Raw genomic sequence first — 24,955 nt, 5'->3', positions numbered from 1 at the left:
AAATCTGAGAGTTTTCATCTGTCTAAGTTCTCTCAGTCAGATAAAGAACCTTTGACAAAAGTTCCTCCTGTTTTATAGTGGGGAAAAAACATGTCTACATAAAATTGGAGGCTGTCAGAAATAGCGGTTTCTAGACTTTTCTAGTGGTATGTTCCAGGCAGTCCATAAGCTACTTTTTGGTTAGTTACTTAGTATCTGTATAAATTCCATTTTTTCCTAGTAATGAAATATTTCTCAGAAACCAGTTTTGGTAAGAATTGAGTTTTTCTGGTTTGCACGTGTTTTCTCTCGGAGCTTTTCACTTTCGCCTTTGCGTGATTTCTTTTTCCTGCAGCCTGACTGGCAGCCCTATTTGCCACAGAATGGAGACAACATTGAAGTCGCCTTCTCTTACTCCTCAGTGTTATGGCCTTGGTCGGGCTACCTGGCCATCTCCATTTCTGTGACCAAGAAAGCGGCTTCCTGGGAAGGCATTGCTCAGGGCCACGTTATGATCACTGTGGCTTCCCCAGCAGAGACGGAGGTAAGGGCATGGCGGGGGAGTGGCTTGTTTTCTTAGCTGTTTGATCACTGTGGCTTCCCCAGCAGAGACTAGGTAAGGGCATGGCGGGGGAGTGGCTTGTTTTCTTAGCTGTTTGACATCACCTTTTGGGGAGGGACAGAAAATGCCTGGGGTCTACATTGGAAGTAAGTTGACAGACAGCCTTAGCCTTGATGGCCACGGTTGATGGTTCCAGGGCCTCCGGAGCAGCTGGAGTTTGAAGAACTAGCTCAGTCACTGAGTGCTAGTGGTTGCCGTTCTGTGGCCACACAGCAGCATAAAGGACTGTTTTATACTAGATTTCAAGCTCAAAAGGAATGCGCCAAAAATACATATTCTCTAAAAGGAAGTGTAGTGTCAATCCTTTGAAGCTCTACTAGATTTTTTTAATAGAATATGCCTTAACATTTTTTTTTTTTTTGAGATGGAGTCTTGTTCTGTGACCAGGCTGGGGTGCAGTGGTGTGATCTCAGCTCACTGTAACCTCCGCCTTCCAGGTTCAAGCAATTCTCCCACCTCAGCGTTCTAAGTAGCTGGGACTACAGGTGTGTGCCACCACACCCAGCTAATTTATGTATTTTTAGTAGAGATGGGGTTTCACCATGTTGGCCAGGATAGTCTGGAACTCCTGACCTCATGATCCTCCTGCCTCAGCCTCCCAAAGTGCTGGGATTACAAATGTGAGCCACTGCACCTGGCATAGTTTAAGTCTTAAATTCTTTAAGTGTTTGAATGGACTTAGTTGTGATACATGAATGTTTTACCAGACATTTGCTATTGGAAATTGTGTTCAAATTATTTAGGTTAAATTGATAAATAGAAATGATGTTTTTACACTTTGAAGTTTTTCTGGGCATTGAGGGCATTTCTTTTTTTTTTTTTTTAAGTCAAAAAATGGTGCAGAACAGACTTCAACAGTAAAGCTCCCCATTAAGGTGAAGATAATTCCTACTCCCCCACGAAGCAAGAGAGTTCTCTGGGATCAGTACCACAATCTCCGTTATCCACCTGGCTATTTCCCCAGGGATAATTTAAGGATGAAGAATGACCCTTTAGACTGGTAAGCACCCCACAGATGTGCTTCACCTCCCCAGCCTCCTACCACGGAGGCACTGCTGTTCCTGCAACTTTTTTTTTTCCCTGAGATGGAGTCTCCCACTGTTGCTCAGGCTGTAGTGCAGTGGCGTGATCTCAGCTCACTGCAATCTCCGCTTCCTGGATTCAAGCAATTCTCCCGCCTCAGCCTCCCAAGTAGCTGGAACTATAGGCGTGCGCCACCACACCCAGCTAATTTGTTGTATTTTTAGTAGGGACGGGGTCTCACCATATTGGCCAGGATGGTCTCGTTCTCCTGACCTCATGATCTGTCTGCCTTGGCCTCCCAAGGTGCTGGGATTACAGGCATGAACCACTGTGCCCGGCCCCTGCAAGTTTTAAGAAGGAGACGTTGCTCAGCTTCTTGAGGAGCCTGGAATCTTGTAACACCGAGACATTCCGGGCCTTTGCCATGCATTTAGGGCAACCTGACTTTTCTTTTGAAACTTTAACAAGTATGATTGTGCAGTAAAACGCTTGCAGTTCTCTTGAACTGTTCTCTTTTCCTTCCCTCTCCCACTGAGCCAGTCAGCAAAGCTGTCAGTCTTACCTTCAAACTACATGCTGGATCCTTCTATCTCCGGCCTTCTCCTCTCTCCCACCCCAATCCTGGCCGTCATCATCTCCTGCCAGTAGCTCCCGAGTGCCACTGCTGTTGCTGTTGCAGCCCTGATTCCACTCTTCTTGTAGCACCCTTGGTAATCTTGTTAAAATACCAGTTCTAACATGTTTCGCCTCAAGCTCTCCAGTGACTGACTGCCTGGTCAGACTTTCTCACCTGGCCAAGTCCCCAGGTGAGATCCTGCACCCTTCAGGATCTGGCGCTGCTTCCTCCTTCCCCGCAAGTCCCCATGACCCCTCTCCCTGTGCCTGTTCCCTGCAGGGGAGCTGGGCTGACTTTCTCTTACCCCATAAGTCAGGCTCATTGCTGCGTTAATGATTGGACTCATTTGAACTGCATGCTTAAAGTAGGGGAAGGGGAAGCATTGAAAGATGTGACCAGGATAGTTACAGAGTTAGACTTGGTTTTAAAAGAAGATGTCTCTGGCAGCCAGATTGGAGGGACTCAGACCAGAGGCCGGTAGACAGGAAGTGCTGGGAAGTTCATAGACCCAGGGGAGACCATGGGCCTGCAGAAGAGCACCTGGAGTCTGTGCTGCTGAGGAGGAGGGTGCTGGGGGGCTGGGAGGTGAGAACGGGATGACCCCACAGGGTATATACAGTGTCCCTTAGGAAAGTGAGCACATTTGGGAGGGACAGGGATGGAAAGCTGACCAGTGGCAGTGACATCAGTTAGCCGTGCTGCTCTTTCAGCACCGGGGCCCTTCGTGGCTTGTTTCAGCATCCCTGCACTCCTGACGCCATCTGCTAAGCTCTTTGGTCAGACACAGATGGTTGCCAGCAGTATACATGAATGCCACTGCTAAAGTGCTGGTCTAGTACATGTTAAACATGTCTTTGGCTATTTCTTCTGGTCATTTTATCTCTTTCATGTAAATGCCAGGCCCATGGTTTCTTCTCAGCCATTTCCACTTACCCAGGCCGGAGCATGCAGGTTTGCTGTGGCCGATGCCTGTGGCAGTGGGCTGACTGTATAGGCCTTCTCTGTGGGCTGTGGTGTGGTGCTCCTGCATAGGCGGCCCTGTGGCTGGATACGCCTTTACTGCCAGTAAAGAGAGATCATTTTAATCCTGTGGCTTACTGTTTTTCAGGAATGGTGATCATATCCACACCAATTTCAGGGATATGTACCAGCATCTTAGAAGCATGGGCTACTTTGTGGAGGTCCTCGGGGCCCCCTTCACGTGTTTTGATGCCAGTCAGTACGGTAAGTGGCGATGCTGTGCTAGCCAGATGGCCTTTCCGCCCACTTTGGATGTTCGTTAAATGTTTGAGAAGTGAATCCCCATTTTCAGTGATAGGTACCAAAGGAGAAGTGCCCTGAGCCCCACAGCTGGGTGAGCCTCGGGCGAGCCTCTGAAACAGGCGTACTCTCCTATTGGGTGGTGATGGGTGTGACGTTCCGCTGAAATACAAGCCTGTCTGACTGACTGGAAATTGGGACATTGGTACTCTTTTTTTTTTTTTTTCTTTAAGTTAAAAGGAGCTCTGGCATATATTTTACTCCTTTTCAAGTGAGTGAAAAATCTTTATCCTGAGCACCACAAATGAAATCAGATCACAGTTAATCCCTGTGTATTGCTGGACCCTGGTCCGCTACTTTTTTAGCCCCTTTTGAAGTGGTACAGGGAGGCACAAACCAGTCTCTTAGGTGTCGGTAACCTGAGACATGAACCTGATGACACTGCGTTTCTGCAGCAGTGCTGTCCTGTCATTCAGAGGTGACAGTTCCCAGCCTTGGTTCTTTGTTCATCAGGCACTTTGCTGATGGTGGACAGTGAGGAGGAGTACTTCCCGGAAGAGATCACCAAGCTCCGGAGGGACGTGGACAATGGACTCTCGCTGGTCATCTTCAGTGACTGGTACAACACTTCCGTTATGAGAAAAGTCAAGTTTTATGATGAAAACACAAGGTACTGATGTGCATTGAGATTTGGACCAGAAATGGGACTTTTGGGGCATTAAATTCTACCCAGCAAGTACTTAAGTGATGATTTGACCTGTGTTGGCCTTTCCACTTAGCAGAGACACATTCACAAAGCTTGATTAGAAAGAAGCTCCTTCGACTGAGTGCCTGTTCTCACGCCTGTAATCCCAGCATTTTGGGAGGCTGAGTTGGGCAGATCACTTGAACCTGGGAGACCGAGGCTGCAGTGAGCCGAGATCGAGCCACTGCACTCCAGCCTTGGTGCCAAAGAGACATTATCTCAAAAAAGAAAAAATGAAGTGCCCAAAAAAGAAAATAGCCCTTTGTACAGTAGAGATGCTCAGAAAGTAAGGTGTTTATTGATGCTGAGTACTGTTAATAATACAGAGGGTTCATGGTCTTTCCTCGTTAGTCTTAGATACTTCAGCTTTAAATTTCTGTTTAGTTCTTTTCCATCCTCTCTCTCTATTACTGAGTGTATGCAAAGGTAAATGCACCAAAGGAACTGTTACTTAAAGAAATTATTATATATTTCCAGTAATTATTGTAAATAAATTTATAGATTGTATACTGCAAATACGTAATAATTAAGTTACTTACAGTTACAATAATTCATTTACTCAAGGGGAATAATGTCCTCCCTTGTTTGGGATCAAGGATTCCCAGTGTATTATTAATGCATCACCTTTATGTTTTGAATCTGTGACTGAACTTTTCTATGTTTCTTTCTCATCTCATTTTCCTTCAGTGATCCTTGCCGGGTCTAGGCTTAGCAGTTATCTATGGTGTGTTTCAGTGAAGTACTGATTTTCATTTCATAAAATAAATTTTGCTTTAATTAATTCTGCACATCACCTGAAGCATTTGCATTTGCCATTTTACTCAAAGTTAGACAGTTGGTTCCAGTTGAAACCTTAGTGTGGATGGACTGGATTGTGGTGGGAGAAACTGAGTTTTCACAGACACTCACTGTGTATGGGGTGTCTTATTTGCTGCCCCCATGTGCCCGTCACTTTCACAGGCAGTGGTGGATGCCGGACACTGGAGGAGCTAACATCCCAGCTCTGAATGAGCTGCTCTCTGTGTGGAACATGGGGTTCAGCGATGGCCTGTATGAAGGGGAGTTCACCCTGGCAAACCATGACAGTAAGGTTCTGCGTGTTTTCCCAGGCCGTGGTATTGGGTGTGCGAGCAGAAGTGGTACCCGCCGAAACCTAGGTTTCTTCAAAAAGAGAATGACGCCTCCTCAGCTGGAGTCAGTGAAAAGAACTCAGCAGTAGTTTCAGAAGCACATCTATGGGGCTCTAGTTTGGTCCAGATTTTTTAAGAAGAAAATATTTTATGTAGGCATTCCTAATTTTAGCGCTACCTACAAGAGTCTTTATGTAATAGTCCCAAATACGAACTGCCTCATAGCTTCCATTTATTTACAAAATGCGCTTCATGAAGTAACGGTGTTTCTCGTGTTGGAAGTTGGCACAGGTAAGTTTTTGGTAGCTGGTTTTGAGAAGAACATCTTGAGCATTATTACTTCTCATTCTGCAGGTCTGGGCAGCTTGTTTTGAGCCATGACTGCTCTGAATTATAACATCTATTCAGAAACCTAATGTTAATAGCACTTTTTACTTGAATTACCAAATCTCTATAGAAACCTGAGGTTAGCAGTGTTTTTTACTTAAATTTTGAGGGATTACTTGTACTTCATGTGTGACAAGGCAATAGCAGCCCCTTCCTCAAGATTAAGGACAATTTTGTAAAAAATGCATAGTGTCTGAAGAATTTATTTTGGTCAAACAAGTAGCGGTTACTTGTTAAAGCGTCAGGCGTTCCTGCATTCCCGTGACTTTCAACATTGTTTTCTAGTGTATTATGCATCAGGGTGCAGCATTGCGAAGTTTCCAGAAGATGGCATCGTGATAACACAGACTTTCAAGGACCAAGGTAAAGGATGCCGTTCGTGGGCCTTTTGCTTCTTTCCTTCTTTCTCTCTCTCCCTTTTCTCCTCCTCTCCCTCTCTCTCCTCTCTCTCTGTCTCTCTTTAATAAAAGCTTTATTTCATGTAATTTACATGCCATAGCATTTGCCCTTTTAAAGCGTACAATTCAGTGGTTTTTAGTGTATTTACAAAATTGTGCAACCATCACCACTGTCTACTTCTGGAACAGTTTTATCACCCCAATAAGAAATCCCATGTGCATTAGACGTTTTGGTTTCTTTTAAAATTTGTTGCAATATTATTTGAATGATACCCACCATAGGCAGGACTTCTCGGTAGAGGCTCTGAGGGATACTAATGTAAGACAGCGTCTTGCTGATCATTTGAATACGTGTGTGTGTGTGTGTGTGTGTGTATGTGTGTGTGTGTGCGCGCGCGCGCGTGCAGCAATTGCTGCAAAAGGAATTCCTTCAGGAGAGGGGCAAAATTATTTTATATTTTTTAAAAAACTGCCTTCAAGGTTACTTGATGAATTTTTTGTTACCCCTAAATTGTTTGCTTCTATGATTGCCAGATTATTAAGGTTTTAGAAAAGTTTTGACCATGTTTTGGAGTTCTGACCCATTTAAAGATAAGAGCGTTCACTGTACAGCAGCCTCAGTTCTCTGAAGAGTGGGGTTTGCGTGCACTTTTGCTTCAGCCGTGTATAGGCGTCACCCCGGAAGGCACCGTGGCAGCCCTCCTAGAACTGGTGTTCGTGATACCACCATGTGCTTAGTGTACCATGGCCACCTGGTGAGCTGGAGAGCAGTGGGAGTGAGCTGCCTCTGCCTTCCCAAAAGCCAGGTGAGGAGGGTATGGGCAGGTGAACAGAAACCACAGTACAGCCTTCCTGTGACCTCTCACCTAGAGCTGTCATTCTGAACCACCTGTGTCTGCTCTTACACAGAGTTGCTGAGAGCTTTAAGACTGTTATGTGCCCCAAACAGTAGGCTTATGAAAATGCACAAGATCCATTTTTTTCATGCAAGTCGATACTGTGTGTTTCAGAATGAGGCCCCCCCTCCTTTGTAAAGGTCGCCATTTTCTCTATGTGGACGTTAAGGATAGTTATATTAGTTGGAGGTGATGAAAAGATAATGATTTCTCAGCTTACCTACTTGCAACTGCAATATAGAATTTATTTTTATAAATTCTGGAATAGATTTTTTTCCTTTTATCAAAACAGGGTTGATGAGTAACTGGATCTGTGTTTCATAGGGTTCTTTTGAAACTTTAGGCACATCATGATGCTTTCACAGTCGCGGCAGGTTTGGTCCTGGGTTAGTGATTCTTTCTCAAAGCATTCCTCATAGACGGCATCACTCCAGGTCCTAGCTATAAACAAGGGGTCAAAGCAATGGTCTCACTGGCTCGTGCCCTCTGGGAAATCCTTGGTTTTTGTTGGGGGGTGGGGAGAAGCAAAAGTAGACTTAGGACACATGCTTTCTTTCCATCTTCCACTACAGAGTAAAAATGAAATCCTTTTAAAGGGGTATTTTATTCCCATAAAGGCTTTAAGTTGAATAATCTTTTGGGTACAAAATAAGAATTTGAAAATAGAAATTTGGGTTATGCCTGATCAGAAAAGACCCCAATAGCAGAAATAAAACTCCTGTCAAATACCACAAGGCAAACGGCAGTGAGTGTGTTCTGGTGTCTCCTGTCTGACTGCTTCCTTCCTCCAAAGAAAAGCATATTTCTTTTCTACTCAGCTCCTAGTGGGATTACTGTACAGAGAGCAGGGAATGTCACGTTTTTGTAGCTACAGACATTTCAGATGTTAGCAACACAGACAATACCAGATTCTGATAAAAGACGCACATCGTGTTCTGGGGCTGAGGAATGCATTTCACTGGAGCAGACAGTCTTAGATTATCTGGTGGTGCCACTGACGAGGCTGCCTATGGCATTTACACATTTTTGACTTCTTGATTAATTACACATTTTAAATAATTATGTCATCTGGGCAAAGATAGGCGTCTGTGCTGTTGGAACATGTGTCTGTGAAATTAACCGGTGTCGTAAACCTAAATTGAAAATATGTGAACGTACTTTTAAAAATTAGTTACATTTGTCCTAGGTTTTCATAATAAAGCATGAAACCTGGGTATTGGTATATATGACTCTATTCGTAGAGAAACCGGCATGTTCAAGAAGAGCTGCTGGTTGCCCTTTGTGTAGGTGTCTGAGTACAGGCTTTTCAGGATAAGAGGGAGCACACTTTACGGGTTTTTTTTTTTTTTAAGATAGAGAGAGGCAGCACCTTTATAATGGTAAATATTATGTACTGCCATGGCAAGGGAAAGTGGAAGTGGATATGGAAATACATGCAAAGTGAATTTTGCTAAAACAAATGAATGGCACTTAAGACATTTCCATTCTAGAAGGCTTATTCTTAAGGCTTTTCTGTTCTCAACATTTGCAGTGTTTTAATTGAAGATTGGATTTCGGCAGTTTGGTTTATGTGTCACGTGGATTAAATGTCAAGTGGTAAGCAGGAAATAACTCATTGCTCAACAGAAACTCACATGCTGTTGTTTTTGTTGTGTTGTTTCAGGATTGGAGGTTTTAAAGCAGGAAACAGCAGTTGTTGAAAACGTCCCTATTTTGGGACTTTATCAGATTCCAGCGGAGGGTGGAGGCCGGATTGTACTGTACGGGGACTCCAACTGCTTGGATGACAGTCACCGGCAGAAGGGTAGGAAAAACGCAGATGGCCTCAGTGACTTGGGCACATAGATCCTTTCTTCCCTTTGTCTCTGGAAAGGTGCCCATGAGATGCTGGCAGGTCAGCTAACATCTTTTCACTTGAGCCAGGCTCAGCTGGAGAAGTTGCAGTCGCTTTGATTGCTTGGAATAGTTTGATAGGTGTCTGAGTCTGCACACATTTAATAAGCAAAACAAAGCTACTTTTATGGGCCATGGTGCTGCTTCTCCATCTTCACCTTTCTGAGGCCAGTGGAGGTTGGAACCCCTGCATTCTGGTGGAGAGCCCCTTCTCTGACTTCCCTGGTGCCTGCCAGTCCCAGGCTTCCCCCAGCCCTGGCCTGCTTGTACTTTGTGGGCATTGCCACATGGGGGCACCCTTCTTCAGTCTGACCCACTCTTTCCCTGGAGGGAGGGCTCTTGGCTGTCCTCCCAGACCTGGAGTTCCGGCTTTTCTGAGCTTTTATCAGTGAGGAGGAGTGTTTATTATGTTGAGGTGTGAAGGGGAGGCAAACAGGCACACCAGTCCTCTTCCCTCTGCCTCTTTCTTTTCTTTTTTTTTTTTTTTGAGATGGAGTTTCGCTCTTGTTACCCAGACTGGAGTGCAATGGCGTGATCTTGGCTCACTGCAACCTCTGCCTCCTGGGTTCAGGCAATTCTCCTGCCTCAGCCTCCTGAGTAGCTGGGATTACAGGCACGCGCCACCATGCCCAGCTAATTTTTGTATTTTAGTAGAGACGGGGTTTCACCATGTTGACCAGGATGGTCTCGATCTGTTGACCTCGTGATCCACCCGCTTCGGCCTCCCAAAGTGCTGGGATTACAGGCTTGAGCCACCGCACCCGGCCCCCTCTGCCTCTTTTTCAGTCTTGTTGCATCCTTCAGATTTTGGTGCTTAAGGTTGGGCACAGACTTTCTCATTTTTTTAAAGAGGAAAAGGAATGGTAAAGTGCTCCACGCTTTTACCTGGTAAGGTGATGACAACACCAGAACTGAAACTCAGTCTTCTAACGCACCGAGACCACTGGGGTACTCGGGCAGAGGGCATGTGGTGAGTTACAAGAACAAGACCCTGAGAGGCGTGTTTGCTCCCCTCCATTTCAGGCTGAAGTTGACTGCCTTCATGGCATGTAAATCCCTAGACTATGATGGATCTTTTTAAAAATCAAAAGCGGGCTGGGCACAGTGGCTCACACCTGTAATCCCAGCACTTTGGGATGCTGAGGCCAGTGGATCACGAGGTCAGGAGATCGAGACCAGACTGGCTAGACCAGCCTGGCCAACAGAGTGAAACCCGTCTCTACTAAAAATACAAAAATTAGCCGGGCGTGGTGGCACATGCCTGTAATCCCAGCTATTCGGGAGGCTGAGGCAGGAGAGTTCTTGAACCCGGGAGGCGGAGGTTGCAGTGAGCTGAGATCATGCCATTGCACTCCAGCCTGCGTGACAGAGCAAGACTCTGTCTCAAAAATAAATAAATAAATAAAAATCAGAAGTGAGGGTTAAAGTCACAGTTACAGGAGATTAATGTTTTATTTCCACAGAGATTTTAAGACCTGGTATCTCCTGGTAAGAAGCTTTATTAAATTTTAAATGCCTGAGAGGATGGTCTAGTCCTTAAATTTAAAATGGCAGCGTTTTGAATCTTTCAGGGGCATTAAGCACTTGACCAGAAGTGTCCTTTAATGAGGGGAAAGTAGTTAATGGAGCTTTTCTCTGAGGGATCTTGTCTAGTCCAGCTTGATGTTAATGGGACTTAAAGGGCAGATGCAGGAGAAACAAGATGGACACAGGAACTCCAGGTTTAAATATAGGGTGGCGCCTTTGGTCTCAGAAAGGATCCTTTGTGAACGGGAGCTGTTGCTAGCCCAGTGCCTGGACCCCAAGCTGTCCCCGAAAACAAATTGCCCTTTCTCTGCTGTCAGTCTTCCAGTGGTCGGCGCCCTGTTGACTCCACGCCCAGCTCAGGTGAACAGACGCTCCATGGGTATTGGCCTTGCCTCCACCCCCTGGGGTGTCAGTTCCTTCTTTCCAGGAGAGCCTCTGGGACGCTGCAGGAGCCATGGCCCCCATTCTCGTCTCCCTTTTGCCATTGAGCCACTGCTCTCAGGCCCTTCTTTTTTCGTGGGTGTCACATGGTCTCACTCTCTCCAGATAAGCTCCATTCTGTCCCCGTCCATGAGGAGCTGAGTGTGGCACTCAGGCAGTTGGTGCAGCCTGGTGGCCAGTGGTGCTGACCCCCTGGAGCCCTGGGGCACTGGGAGTAGAGCCCTGGTCAGCTTGGGCCTATGTGTGCTGATCTGGCTGGGCTGGGCCACCGAGAATGCATGTCTTAGGAGAACAGGGGAATCTGGAATGTGTTGGGTTTACTTTGACCTAAATTTGTGACTTCTGAACTCCCATTTTCCCCTCTTTTGGGGACTAACTTTAAAATAATTTTCCTGTAGAGATTTCTTTTTAAAAGGTAAATCGTGGGCCACGTGTGGTGGCTCACACCTGTAGTCCCAGCACTTTGGGAGGTTGAGGCAGGAAGATCGCTTGATCCCAGGAGTTTGAGACCAGAGACCCATTTCTGCAAAAAATAAAAAATTAGCCAGGTATGGTGTCATGTGCCTGTAGTTTCAGCCACTCGGGAGGCTGAGGCGGGAGGATTGCTAGAGCCCAGGAGCTGAAATCTGCATTGAGCTGTGATTGCCCCACCTCACTGGGTGAGAAGAGCATGACTCCGTCTGAAAAAAAACCAAAAAACGGAATTCCTAAATAGATTTGTTGACTTCGCAGACTGCTTTTGGCTTCTCGATGCCCTCCTCCAGTACACATCGTATGGGGTGACACCTCCTAGCCTCAGTCATTCTGGGAACCGTCAGCGCCCTCCCAGCGGAGCAGGCTCAGTCACTCCAGAGAGGATGGAAGGTGAGTGGATGGGCAGGATGCCTTGGGCAGGGAATTGGATCCAGCTGAACATGATGCTACTTTAGCCAGTGGCTGCACCCGCCAGCAAGTACGGCCAGTTTGTGTGTACCGCTGAGCGGTTTTCATCATGGCTGTCGGTAGACCAGCACACAGCAGCTCTGACCTGCCGCGAGGCCATCCTTACGTCCCTGGAGGGACATTATCAAGGTCCCAGTGTACAGCTGCTTTCCACTCACGCCCCCGCCGAGAGTATGTTTGCTGTCCTGCTCTCACAGGCAAGGACACTGGCTCCTACAGGTCCTCAGGAGGAATCACCAGTGTTTTTGAGCACTTGCCAGGTCCCAGGCACTAGTCTGGGATGCTTCCATGGATGACCTGACTTTTCCCCTCTCAATAATCCTGTGAAAATAGATAGTATTTCCAGTTTCCAGATGAAGAAATGAGATCTGAGAGAAATTAGGTAACTGCCTGAGATCTCCCTGGCGGTACGTGATGGTGGAGCCTCAGCCCGCCTCTGGGGCCTGTTCTGGTGCCATGGCCCCCAGCTGCTTGGCACTTTTTGGGGTGGGTGTAAGTGCCTGTGAGTCCCCGGCGTGCTGGCCCTTGCAGCACTGTTCATAGAAGGTTCATGTGAGCCACAGGCGTCATGGAACATTTTCCAGGAGCTGCGTTTAAAGAGTAAAAAGAAACAGATGAAATTAATGATGTCCTGAGCCCAATACTTGAAGAATATTAGAATGTAAGCACGTGATACCTTATTTCATTTGCTCAGTAGCTGCAGTGTTTGATGATGCACATCTAAGAAATAGAATTTTGAAAATGCAGAGTGTTTTTTTTGGTCAAAGAATTAAGTATTTTAGAAGAGAAGTATTTTTTCCATGAAACCGGTCTGTAGCTTACTTAGTTTCCACAAGTGTGGCATTGCGCGTACACAAGTGTGGCATTGCGCGTATACAAGTGTGGCATTGCGTGTATACAAGTGTGGCATTGCGCGTATACAAGTGTGGCATTGTGCGTATAAAAGTGTGGCATTGGTGGTCAGCAAAGGTTGACTAGCCAGTGATGTGCATACATCTGCCCATCTTCAAGGGAACAGTTCTGATTTTCTCACCCCCTTCAGCAGTGGAAGGAAACACACATTGTCTGGGAGGAAGCAGTCAGGCATAGCTCCTGCAGTGCATGGAGGACAGCTAAATCAAGTGCATGGGCTCTGTGCTGTGTTGTGAGAAAGCAAACCCATCCATCGTAAAGCCCTACTTTTTTCCTTTGCATTTTAATAAATAGAGATGACTTTCTTTTCTGTTGATGTTGCTGCTAACCACAGGAAACCATCTTCATCGCTACTCCAAGGTCCTGGAGGCCCATTTGGGAGACCCAAAACCTCGGCCTCTGCCAGCTTGTCCACACTTGTCTTGGGCCAAGCCACAGCCTTTAAATGAGACGGCACCCAGGTTAGTGTCTGCCTGTGCCCTTCCACTCGTTCCACAGGGCTTACAAGTCACTGCTTTTTTTTATAGTAGAGAATGGAATTTTACTGACATCATTACAGAATTGCCAGATCTTCAAGCTTGTCATTTGCGGTATTTAGTGAACCCCCATATTGGCCTTTGGAAATAGGCTCTTTTGTGATATACTGCATAAAAAGTGCTTTGGATAATTAGCATTTGGTCACATTTGGCTAATTGTTTTTTAAAAAGCTATGATCCAACAGTGATTACATTTGAGCTGGAGCTCTGGGTCCTGTGGTCGGGGAGCTGAGAGCTGCTGGCTGCAGCGTGTTCCCTGTGAGACATTAACGATAAGATACCGAGAGTTCCCTTATTCTGTCACCCCCAGGGGCTGCGGTTGCCGCCCAGTCAAGAAGAGCGTACTTCTGTGTCATTACGTCCTGTGCTGACTGTGACTGGGGGTGAATGTGCCTGCCTCCGATGACAGGCTATGACCTCTGCTGCTGTCGCTGCCTGGACTCCTTCTCGGGTCTCACTGTCTAACTCGGCTTCTTCATTTGCACCGTTCCCTTCCGTAGCCAGTGTTTGAGCTGACCCTGCTGTTTCCCTCTGCAGTCAGGGCGAGCCGGCTCAGGCGTGGCTGGTCCCTGTTTTCTCCAGGTCCCGCCCTCTCTCTTTCTCTGTGACCTCGCTGGCCTGAGCAGGACAATGCAAGAAGTAAGGGGAAGCTTTTCCTGAGAAAGGGATGAAGCCAGGGACAGCTGTCAGAGCTGTGGCCCTGACCGGGCAGGCACGCCTCCCACCCCCATCAAGTGGGAGTCTTGCCCTCGGAGTCCCCTGGCCATGCGGCATCCGGCCCCTCTCTCCAGCCCCCTCAGGCAGGAGGCTCCCCTGTAGACGGCCCCCTGCCTGCCTTCTTTTCCTCCAGTGATGGCATGGGGCCAGGGACAGAGGCCCCCTAACATCCTGTAAGGTAAAGAGGAGAATCCTGCGGGAAGGTGGCGAGGCCGCTTTCTGCCTTTACTGGTGGTTGTAAACCAAAAGTGCTAAACACACCACACAGTGACCATATATCTTCATTTACAATATGCTTACTAGAACACAGGAAATGGTAGAATCATCGCATTGTTGTCTCAGCAGCAGCTGTCTTCCCAAACCTTTAATTACTGGGTACTTTTCCATTGCATTTCACATCTCATCATTTAAAAATGTCTGATAAGTTTCCATTTTTGCATCCTTTTTATTTATAACCTTCTATTAGCCTAGCATTCAAACCAGACTTTATATTCCAGCCATTGTCAGCAATTCATACTCAGTGAACAGTGTTAGCTGAAGTTCCAGAAACCCAGTTATTCTCCATAGTGTTGTTTAGGACACGGAAAAGCAGATAACAATATCCTTTCTATCCTTTGCTATCTACCTGTTCACATCAAATAATCCATCACATACTGAACAGGCCCATCCAGGATGCTGATAATGGACAGCTCCCAGAATTTGATTTTCACCATCACTCAGTAATTTCTTCTTCTCAGTCCGCTGCTGGGTTTTACATTTATCTTGCTTTTCACATCTTCTTGAAATTATTCTCAGTCCTCAGAGACCTAGATTGACGCATATTCTGAATCTCTAAAAGAGATTTGAGACCAGGAGACAGCTCCAGATGCCTGCCATCGCCGTGCTGAGGGCAGGTTTCCATCTGGGAAGTGGAGAGGCACTTTGGGTTTCTTTGTTGGGCATCAGGTGTCCATACTTGGGGCAGCTGTGGAAGTGCCAGCGTCCTGCCGGAGAGGAACCCCTGCTCCGGTGGCCCCTCAGTCCTTCCATCAGTGTGCTTTAAAGCTGTGTGTACTGTTACCATGACTGCTTCACTAGAAAGTGCCATCACCAAAGCATTAGATTATAGAACAGGATGTCATTGTACAATGGAAATACAGCCCATATATATTCAGCTACGAAGTCATAAAGCCTAAATGTCACTGATTCCATAACTTAACACTGTCAGTTTAATTTTCAGACTGATTAAAGCTGAAGTGTAATGTTAAATCCTGTAACATCAGACAGGTTATAATGAGTGCTCATTGGCATTCGGGCAGTTGCCGAGCTGGGAGTGTGGACTGGAGTCTCGCTCTTTCCTGCCTAGGAAACCTCTGCTCGGGCCAGCCCTTGCCTGCCAAGTTGGCGTTGACTTTCAGCCTAAATGCTGATAGGACTAGACACCTTTGCTTTCACTTGCCCAAAGTGAAAGAGACAGGCCGACAGTTTCCAAATGAATAAACAACAGAAAAATAGAGAATTTGTAATTTGCGAACTCACTGTATTCTTCCCTCTCACCTAAGCCAGAGTAGTGCTTTTCCATCATGTTCTTCCCTCTAGCCCTGGTGTCCTTCCAAGCTCTGTGCCACTGTTGCCAGTGTTATCAACCTCTCTGTGTTCTTTGGGTCTACGTTGTATTGGCCTGAATGAGTTTTTCAGATCCCAGGGTTAATGATGATACCACACAGAGTGCAGAAAGCATGTATGTTCATTTGATCGTCCCCCCATCTCTAGGCGAGGCAGATGGGGACTCCGTGTTATGCTGCTCAGACTCCCCACTATTGGTTTCTTGTATGTTTCGTGTTCTCCCTCTAGATGGCGGTTTCTTCAAAGACAAAGATGTAGTCTGCTTCCCCGCCCCACTTTGCCCACTCCCTTATGTCCAGTGGTTGTGGAGTCACCATTAGCTCTGACTGCTCCTGGCCTCAGGGAGGGGACCTCAATGGCATGCTCTGGCCCCAGGCTCATGTCCACTCAGTAGGCTGCAGCTCCTCCCGGCCACAAGCTCCTTCCAGGGCCTCAGCTGGAGTGTCCTCCTGAGTTGCTTGGTCATGTTTCCAGCTTTATGCAAAATCAGGCTCATCCTGGTCATGCTAGAATCTCACGAACAGGAACTTGACTTTGATATTTTTCTCTTGGGACCTGGAAATGGCCACCGCACTTGCTGCTCAGTGGCATGAAAGTGGATGTGGGTGCCAACAGCGTCCCACATCTCCCTGTGGATCACTTTCTCTTCCTTGGGTATTAGTTGAGCTTCCTAGACTAATGCAATGGCTTGTTTTTATTTGGTTTTCCTGAAGTAACCTTTGGAAACATCAGAAGTTACTCTCCATTGACCTGGACAAAGTGGTGTTACCCAACTTTCGATCGAATCGCCCTCAAGTGAGGCCCTTGTCCCCTGGAGAGAGTGGCGCCTGGGACATTCCTGGAGGTGAGTTCTCAGGTGCTCGGTTATTGTGCGCAGTCATCCTATAGTGTGTTCAAGGTAGTCTCCCTCCCTCCCCCCAGGAGGCGGGCCAGACTCTTCCCGTCTCTGTCTTCCTTGGAGCCTTGCCTTGGCTCTTGGCTGCTTTTGTGGCACAAACCAGCATGACCAAGGGCAGGCCTGAGAGATTAGACATTGTTTTGTTTCCCATAGAAAATGCTGCCTCTGTGTTCACATTTGAATTTCTTTGATGATGGCCAGGTGATCTACTGAAAGATGTTCAGAATAACCTGCAGGCTCTTCCTGAAAGTTCTGCCCGCCACCTGTTATGTCCCTCACAAGATGCCTGTCTGCTGGTTTGGGTCCCAGGCAGTGGGAACTGCTGCCCTGGCCCCCAGCCCTCAGCCCAGAAGGCCCCTCCAGTTCCCTGCCCTGCCCGCCCTGGGAGGGACTTGACTGAGCTAGGGTGTGCCCATTAGGTGACCTCATCCTGTCTGTCTCTCCAGTCTCTGTCACTGGCTACAGTGACAGAGCCTGGGGCAGGTTCTCCACTACCCAAGGTGGTTGGTACCAGGCCCTTTTCACAGAGCCCAGGCAGTTCTTTTGCTCTCAAGTCCCCTGCACTCTTCTGAAGAGTTTGCAGCTACCAAGGGGATTTCTCTTAGTTCCAGGAATTGGCCAGAAACCAGGGATAGGGAAGGGGCACCCCTGTCCATGCAGTCCAGCCCTGGACATTGCATGGTGGTGCTAGGGTCCCGAGGGCCTTGTGTGCAGGTCACGGGTGCGCTGAGGGTACATTCTGGAGCCCTTGGCACTGCCCAGTCAATTGCATTGACATTCTAAATCAGGGGTTCTCTGATGGCCTCTCCTGGTTTTCAGCCACACGTCCCCTCCATGGAGGGCTTTCCCCAAGGTGGGCACTGCCTGAGGCGCTTCTTCCATCATGCCTCCTTCCTCTTCCTCCCACTCAGCCGGAGTCTCAGGCCCCTCCTTCCTTCCTGGATCGAGACATGGCCATCTTCCCTTCTTTTTAGGGAAACACAGAGCGCCTCTGGGCCTCCCTTTGTCTGTCCAGGGATAGCTGGGCCTGATCGTCTATCTGCAGGGAGCCCAGGGAGGAGGGACAGCAGAGACCTTTTGGAGCCCTCCATCCCCACAGGAAGTGGCTTCTCAGCAGACTGGGAACGTGGCTGTTCTCTGCTCTCATCCACTCTTTATTAATGGCCTGGGTCATTTTAGCTAAGGCTTAAAAATGGTGTGTGCCCTGCAAGCCCAGCTAATGGAATTAGCTTGCATTTGGTTTCTGATGAACCAGCTGTCATAGACAAGGCTGTGTTGGTAGCTCTGTGGCTTCCTGCCTGTTCACCAGCTGTCCTCTTGCAGGGATCATGCCTGGCCGCTACAACCAGGAGGTGGGCCAGACCATTCCTGTCTTCGCCTTCCTGGGAGCCATGGTGGTCCTTGCATTCTTTGTGGTACAAATCAACAAGGCAAAGAGCAGGCCGAAGCGGAGGAAGCCCCGGGTGAAGCGCCCACAGCTCATGCAACAGGTTCACCCGCCGAAGACCCCTTCTGTGTGACCGGCAGCCTGGCTGACTGTGAGGGCCAGAGAGCCTCCACGGACAGCACTGGGGGGTGAGCCAAGCTGTGGCAGCTGCTGGTGTAAAAGGGGTCCAGTTTCCAGCTGCAGGTTTGTTAGAGTCCGTTCTACCTGGGCCTGCCTTCCTGTGATGGGCAGAGGCTTCCAGGACATCGAGAAGAATCCTGTGGCCGTGGGTCCTGTCCCGTCAGGAGGGACTCTGGCTCGGCCGCCAATAAGACTTCCCACTGGGCAGCTGTGCGCACCAAAGACTTGGGAGAACCTGGAAAGGCTGACTGGGGTCTTCTGACTGGAGAGGAAGGATGTACTTTCCAAGCAAATGATACGACCCTGACCGAACTCAGATACGCTTGTTAAAGGCTATTTTCTATATTTATTGTTGGGAAAAAGTCACTTTAAAGACTTGTGCTATTTGGAAGCAAAGCTATTTTTTTTTGTCAATGGAATGCAGTTTTTTTTTACTATTACATCATGAGGAACAACCTAGATTCCATGATCTTTTTAATGAAAGGACAGCCTGAGATTTGAAGGAAACTTGCACAAATCTGTGAAACATAGACCTTCGCTTTATTTTTGTAAGTATCACCTGCCATCATGTTTTGTAATTTGAGGTCTTGATTTCACCATTGTCGGTGAAGAAAATTTTCAATAAATATGTATTACCTGTATGAAGCTTCAAGATACGGTGTCCAGACTCTTTCCACTTGTCCCATTTGTCTTTGATGACAATCTGGAATGGGTTCTGACTCAGCCTGCTAAATTTTTTATGGAGACGTAATGCACAGAACATTCTCTATTGTGTAGTGTACAGCTCAGTGGTTTCTGGTGTCTTCACAAGGTTGTGCGGGCTCCGGAACACTTCCATCACCCCCAGAGAAAACCCCACACCCACCAGCAGTCACCCCCAGTCATTCCTGCCCCCAGGCCGCTAGCAACCAGTCTGCTTTCTGTCTTTGGATTGGCCTGTTCTGGACATTTCCTTCACATGGAATCCCCAGTACAGGCTTCTTTGGGTCCGGCTTTTTTCTCTCCATATCGTGTTTTCAGGGTTCACTGGCCAGTGCTGTAGCAGGCATCAAGACCTCATTCCTGCCTGTGGCTGAGCTGTGTCCCCTGGTGAGGCTAGACCAGTTGTGTTTCTCTCTTCTGCAGCTGGTGGACATCTGTGGTGTTTCCACTTTGTGGCTGTGAACAGCGTTGCTCTGAGTACTTGTGAATGGGGTTTGTGTGAACGTAGCTGCTTTTTTTATTTCTGTTGGGAGTGCACCTGGCTGTGAAATCATACCGCTTTGTGTTTAACTTTCTGAGGAGCTGCCAGATTTTCTTTGCAGAGCCGCGGCACCATCTTGCATTCTTGCCAGCTGCGTGAGAGTTCCACTTTGCACATCCTCATCAGTGCTTGTAATTCTCCGTCTTTCAAATGCCAGCCATCCTCGTGGGTGCGCAGTGCGATCTCATGGCAGCTTTGACGTGCATTTCCCTGAAGATTAATGACGTTGAGTGTCTTTTCCTGTGTTTACTGGCCATTTGTCTGTCTTCTTTGAAGAAACGTCTGTTTGGAGCCTTTGTCCATAGTTGATTTGGGTAGTCTTTTCATTATATACGAGTGACGTAACTTGCAGATATTTTCTCTCATTCTTCGGGTTGTCATTTCACTTGATGCTATCCTTTGAAACATAAAGGGTTTTCATGTTGAAGTCCGTCTTTTCTGGTTTTTCTTCGGTTGCTTGTGCATTAGGGGGTCACATCTGAGAAAGCACTGGCTGATTCCAGGCAGCGTGTTCATCTTCGATCCTGGCCTGAACGGCATGTTTTCTGTATGCTGACTGGCTGAATGCCGACCCGCACAGCACAGGCAAGGGTGACGGGGAAGGAGGGCAGAGGCCGTGCAGGCACCGATCAGGGTGCTGCTGAGGTCACGGGCAGAAAACACCCCAGCCCAAGTGGGGAGGAGCCACCCAGGCCCACTGTTCCTTGCGGTTCTTTTCATCCACGTCAGGTCACGTGCTCACCTTGCGACTCTCACAGCACTGGCCACGTCACTTCAAGACTCCGAATTTGCTGCTGAGGCCCCGGAAAGCATTTGCTCCTGTCTCAAGGGCTTAAGACCTCACAAGCAGCATCTGGCACTCAGGAGCACCCCGTCCTTAGGTGGCTGTGGCTCTGAGCTGCTCTTCTTATCCACACTTGGGTCTTGCATGCTGTTGGCTCTGGAGCCTCTCCTCTCACAGGTCTCTGTGGGTGTGGGCTGCTCACCCTCTGCTGCTCAGGACCATAAAGGGCAGGGTTTTGTTAAAGGTTCCCCCTCAAACCAGGAGGCGAGGACCCTTTCTGTCCAGTTGCCAGAATGATGTCATGAAGAGCTGTGTGCCAGGCATGCTGTGCTGGTTATAACACGAGCTTCTGATTCATCCCCCACACGCTGTACGGGAGGCATCGCTGGGCCCATCGCACCTGGAAAATGGCAGCCTGGAGATTGCACGTCACCTGCATAGTCATACAGCTAGTAGCCAAGGCAGGATGTGCCCTCATGTTGCCCTCAGTTCTGAAACCTGTGTACTTAACCCATGTTTTCGCCTGCTGGCGTCTGTGTGATGTCCCATGTCTGTCTGCCTCTCTCTAAAGGGACATCAGGAGGATACCCAGATGCTGGGGGGCCTTGGGACAGAGTCTTAGGAGGATGGAGTGAGCGAAGGAGCAGGCGAGGGTGAGCCTGGAGCGAGAACGCCCTGGCGGGAGAGCTCATGTAGAAAGGGGATTGGGTCTTGGGGGAGGAACCGGATCCACGTCGTTTGCTGAGGTGGCCGAGTCGGGCATTCAGATTTGCCGTCCCACGTAAGTGGCCCTGGAGGGAGCCCCCTTGCTGCGTGGTGGCTGTGGGATTCTGGGGTATGCCTTGGAGAATGTCCTGGGGAGGATGTCATGGCCCTGGCCCTATACTCAAGCTGCCTGGGTCCCCTTCAGCCTGGCCACCCCTGCTGTGGGCCCTAGCCAGGGGCCGGCACACCACCAAACACTATGTGTTGGGTACGTGGTGATACCCAGGCCACGTGCTTAGCCATGTGCCTGACAACCAGTGCCGATGTCTGCCACTCACAGGGACGTACGTGCCTGGAGGCTGAGGCCACATTCTGTCACCCAGGCCTGCTCATGTGGTCCTGGGCTGGGCCAGCTCCCCACTTAGAAAGGATTCCTTTATTTCCTTTATGCCCCTCATTGTCCTAGTGAACAGCGATATCTTTTTAAAAAACAAAGGCCAGGTGCATTGGCTCTGCCTGTTAATCCCAACGCTGGGTGGCCGAAGCAGGAGGATCACTTGAGGCCAGCCTGGCCAACGTAGCAGGATCCTGTCTCTACAAAAAAAAACAAGACCAGCCAACCACAACCACAGACACACACCTGGGTTCGCAGGAGGCCTGGGGGCACTGAGAAGGGTCCGGTGTCATCCTTCACCCTGGCTCTCCCTAGAGACTCACCAATGGCTTGACTGCAGGAACCTTTAAGATGAGATGCAAATGGTGACTCCTCCTTAGGCCCCCTCCCCTGTTCGGGACACTCCTGTCTAGATGTTTCTTTGCACAACACACTTGTCCTTTCCATGCAGAGCATGTCCCACATATGATGGCACCAGGGAAACCTCCTGAGAAAGCCATGCACAATGGGTGAGCCCACAGCCATGCCCTGGCACCCACTGAGCCCTCACCCCTGTGCCCCAGGCCAGTGGTTCACAGGCATGATCCCTCCCACAGCTCTCAGAGCTGTTTCTCAGGAGGAAACCCAGGTCTGGCCAGGCCTGAGCTCTGAAGCTGTCAACGCCAGGCTGCCTCCCTCCCGCAGCGGGCGGAGGGTGCTGCTTGCTAGAAATAATGGGAGTGTCAACTGAGATTTCGGTTTCAGAGGACACAAAATACAGAGTCAAGGGTATGCAAAAGGTTCGTCCCTTTTAATGTACAGATAACATAGATGTTTCTAGAGAAATACTGAAATTCTTGATTTAAAAAAAATGGTTGGCACCACCCCCTTAATTGGGTGTTAAATCACCGAATGCTGGTTTCATTTGCTGGTAACAAGAAGGCATTGCAGGCAAGAATCCTAGAAACCCAGATCTCTGGCCCCACCCCAGCTTGACTGGATCATCTGTTCCTTGGGAATGGCCTAGGAATCTGTTTTAAAAGCTCCTCAGAGCAAACAGTTGCTGGAACTGTGACCCAACAGTCCCACTCCTCAGCCTGTACCCAAAAGAACGGAAAACAAGCTGTTCCAACGATAACCTGCACGTGGATGTTCACAGCTGCCAAAAGGCGGGGCCGGCCCGCACGTCTAGCGGTGATGATGGCTGTGTGGACGAAGTGGCCTCTCCATGCCACTGAACACGGCCATAAAAAGAAACGAAGTTCTCGCACCTGGTCCCACGTGAGGGAACCCCAAAAACAGGCTGAGTGAAAGAAGCCGGACACAAAAGGGCACACCTTGTACAAGGCCTCATCTTGTGTGATGAAATATCTACAGTAGACAGATTTCACAAAATCAGGAAGTAGATTAATGGTTGCCAGGAGCTGGGGGAAGGGATCTTCCTTTGGGGATGCTGAAACTGTTCTGGAATTAGATAGTGGGGATACTGGCGCAACACTGTGAGTACCTACAGCCACTGGACTGCACACTTTAAAATGGTAAGCCCCAGAATGGAGTTAGTGAATTTTATGTCAATTCTAACACGCACTGTCCTCCCCAGAGGATTCCTGAGAACAGGCAGCCCCCTTGGGAGCCGTGGCTGGGAAACTGGGAGAGGTTCTTGTGTGCTTCTGATCTCCAGTATCTCTGTGGACCTAAGGGTCAGAACTCCATGGATAAAGACCCTGTGGGCTCAGCCGAGGCACCATGCTGTCCTCCCTGCCCTCTGCCCCCAGCTCTGTGTGGGCTGCTGACCGCCCCCTGCTGCACCCCCTGTGTTCCCTCCATTGGACACAGAGGCAGGAGAATGAGCCTGAAGGTCGCTTCCTTTCACTCCCAAGGTTCACCCCTTGACTGCTTTACCCAGAGCGGGTCTCCTGACTACAGCTCTGAAGCAGCAGCCCCCAGGTGGGGACTGCCGGACACGAGAAGGCCTGTCTGTGCCCTGTGGCTGTGTCCCCTGAAGGACCTGGCCTCTGCTGCCACAGGAGGGGTAGCCCACCAGCCTCTCCTCTCAGAGCTGCCCAAGGATTGGAATTCAGGGTGCTGGTGTATGTGGGTCCTATTGCCAGCTGGACAGACTAACACAAATTGAGTGGCTCCTGCAGTGCCAGAGGTTGCAAGTCCAAGTTTAGGCTCACTAGACTAAAATCAAGGTGTGAGCTGGATTGGTTCCTTCTCGAGGCCCCGAGTGAGAACCCACTTACATGCCTTTCCCAACATCTGGTGGCCACGGTCTCCTCTGTCTTCCAGGCCTGGAAGCTGCTGTCTCCACACCATTGTCTCCTCTGACTTCTGGCCCCTCCTGCGTCCATGTTAGAAGGACACTGAATACATGTAGCACCCACCTGGATAGCCCAGGGTCCCCTCCCCACAAGGTCCTTTATCTCCTTTCCAAAGCTGCTTTTTCCACTAGGCGTGGAAGTTCGAACAAGGACATCTTTGAGGCCATCATTTCACTGACCACGTGTGGTTTCTCTGTCCCTAAGGCATCTGTCTCCCATGCGAGGACTTGGGGTCCTGATAATTGCTGCAGGTGGAGCTGCTGCCCTTAAAAGTCTGTGGGCTCCTCCTGCCACCTGAGAAGGCGGGGCGGCTCTGCTCCCACATGACGGGCTGTGTGCTGCTTACTAAGCAGCTTTCTTGGGCCGGGCCAGGCCCGGGCTGGGGCTGAGAGCTTCAGAGAAAGGCAGGACTTCACGCTCACTCGAGGACAGCAGGGTTACCAGGAGACCCTGCCTGCCCAGAACTGAGTTCTCCACCCTCACAGCATGGTAGACCCTCCTTGGGGAGCTTCTTACAAATTCTGACTGCCCATAATCCCTGCACTTTGGGAGGCTGAGGCGGGACGAGCACCTGTGGTCTAGAGTTCAAGACTAGCCTGGCCAACATGGGGAAACCACATCTCTACTAAAACAAAATTTAGTTGGGCGCGGTTGTGCACATCTGTGAATCCAGCTACTTGGGAGGCTGAGGCGTGAGAATCACGTGAACCCATGAGGTAGAGGCTGCGGTGACCCGAGATCATGCCACTGCTCTCCAGCCTGGGCAACAGAGTGAGATTCTGTCTCAAAAAAAAAAAAAAAACTTTCTGCGCCCAGTCCTACCCTGGGCCAGTTTAGAGTGCGGCTCTGCAGGGGGGTCTGGCATTGGTAGTGTGAACAGTCCCAAGGTGGTTCTTGTGTCGCCAAACTTCAGAACACTGTTCTAGGAGCTCTGAATTGGGCCCAGGTGAAAACAAATTCAGATGGGAGTATGGCACACGCTTGTTCCAACCTCTGCAGCTGCCACGGGCCGCTCCTGTGCCACGTGCACCTTCCTCCGGCCCCTCCTGACAGCCCCGGAGATCAGGTGCCCATGTCCTCCCATTTCACAGGTGACTCAATGAGACTTAGGTCTGAGACCCCAGAGCCAGGGTGAGGAACACGCCGTGCGCTGCACCCCGCTGGCTCCTGAGGCCTGCCCTCATCTGTTCTCCAGAATTTTGTTTTGTTTTGTTTTTCTGAGACGGAGTTTCACTCTTTTGTTCAGGCTGGAGTACAGTGGCGTGATCTCCGGCTCACTGCAACCTCCACCTCCCAGGTTCAAGCGATTCTCCTGCCTCAGCTTCCTGAGTAGCTGGGATTATAGGCGCCTGCCACCACCCCCAGCTAAGTTTTGTATTTTTGGTAGAGACAGGGTTTTGCTATGTTGGCCAGCTGGTCTCAAACTCCTGAC

At 49.0% G+C, this 24,955-nt stretch overlaps 1 protein-coding gene across 5 annotated transcripts in view; it reads left to right on the top strand.

The window, feature by feature from the left end:
* The window catches only part of MBTPS1 (membrane bound transcription factor peptidase, site 1), a 62,173-nt gene extending 43,427 nt beyond the window's left edge, over positions 1-18,746 (top strand). For 4 of the 5 annotated variants that reach the window (XM_002761226.6, XM_078357867.1, XM_078357864.1 and 1 more), the window contains 11 exons: positions 335-523; positions 1,429-1,601; positions 3,349-3,464; positions 4,014-4,170; positions 5,206-5,330; positions 6,048-6,125; positions 8,720-8,860; positions 11,650-11,781; positions 13,106-13,232; positions 16,343-16,473; positions 17,851-18,746. In XM_002761226.6, coding sequence (XP_002761272.1) covers positions 335-523; positions 1,429-1,601; positions 3,349-3,464; positions 4,014-4,170; positions 5,206-5,330; positions 6,048-6,125; positions 8,720-8,860; positions 11,650-11,781; positions 13,106-13,232; positions 16,343-16,473; positions 17,851-18,047 — 1,566 coding nt within the window. In that variant the 3' untranslated portion in view covers positions 18,048-18,746. The remainder of the gene's footprint in view (positions 1-334; positions 524-1,428; positions 1,602-3,348; positions 3,465-4,013; positions 4,171-5,205; positions 5,331-6,047; positions 6,126-8,719; positions 8,861-11,649; positions 11,782-13,105; positions 13,233-16,342; positions 16,474-17,850) is intronic. The other variant, XM_078357868.1, reaches the window with a different exon arrangement.
* The last annotated feature ends 6,209 nt before the right edge of the window (positions 18,747-24,955 follow it).

The sequence above is a fragment of the Callithrix jacchus genome, chromosome 20 (assembly GCF_049354715.1).
Source record: "Callithrix jacchus isolate 240 chromosome 20, calJac240_pri, whole genome shotgun sequence".
NCBI classification, from domain to species: domain Eukaryota; kingdom Metazoa; phylum Chordata; class Mammalia; order Primates; family Cebidae; genus Callithrix; species Callithrix jacchus.
Note: the sequence above shows the minus strand (reverse complement) of the source record. Positions and strands in the feature narration are given on the sequence as shown.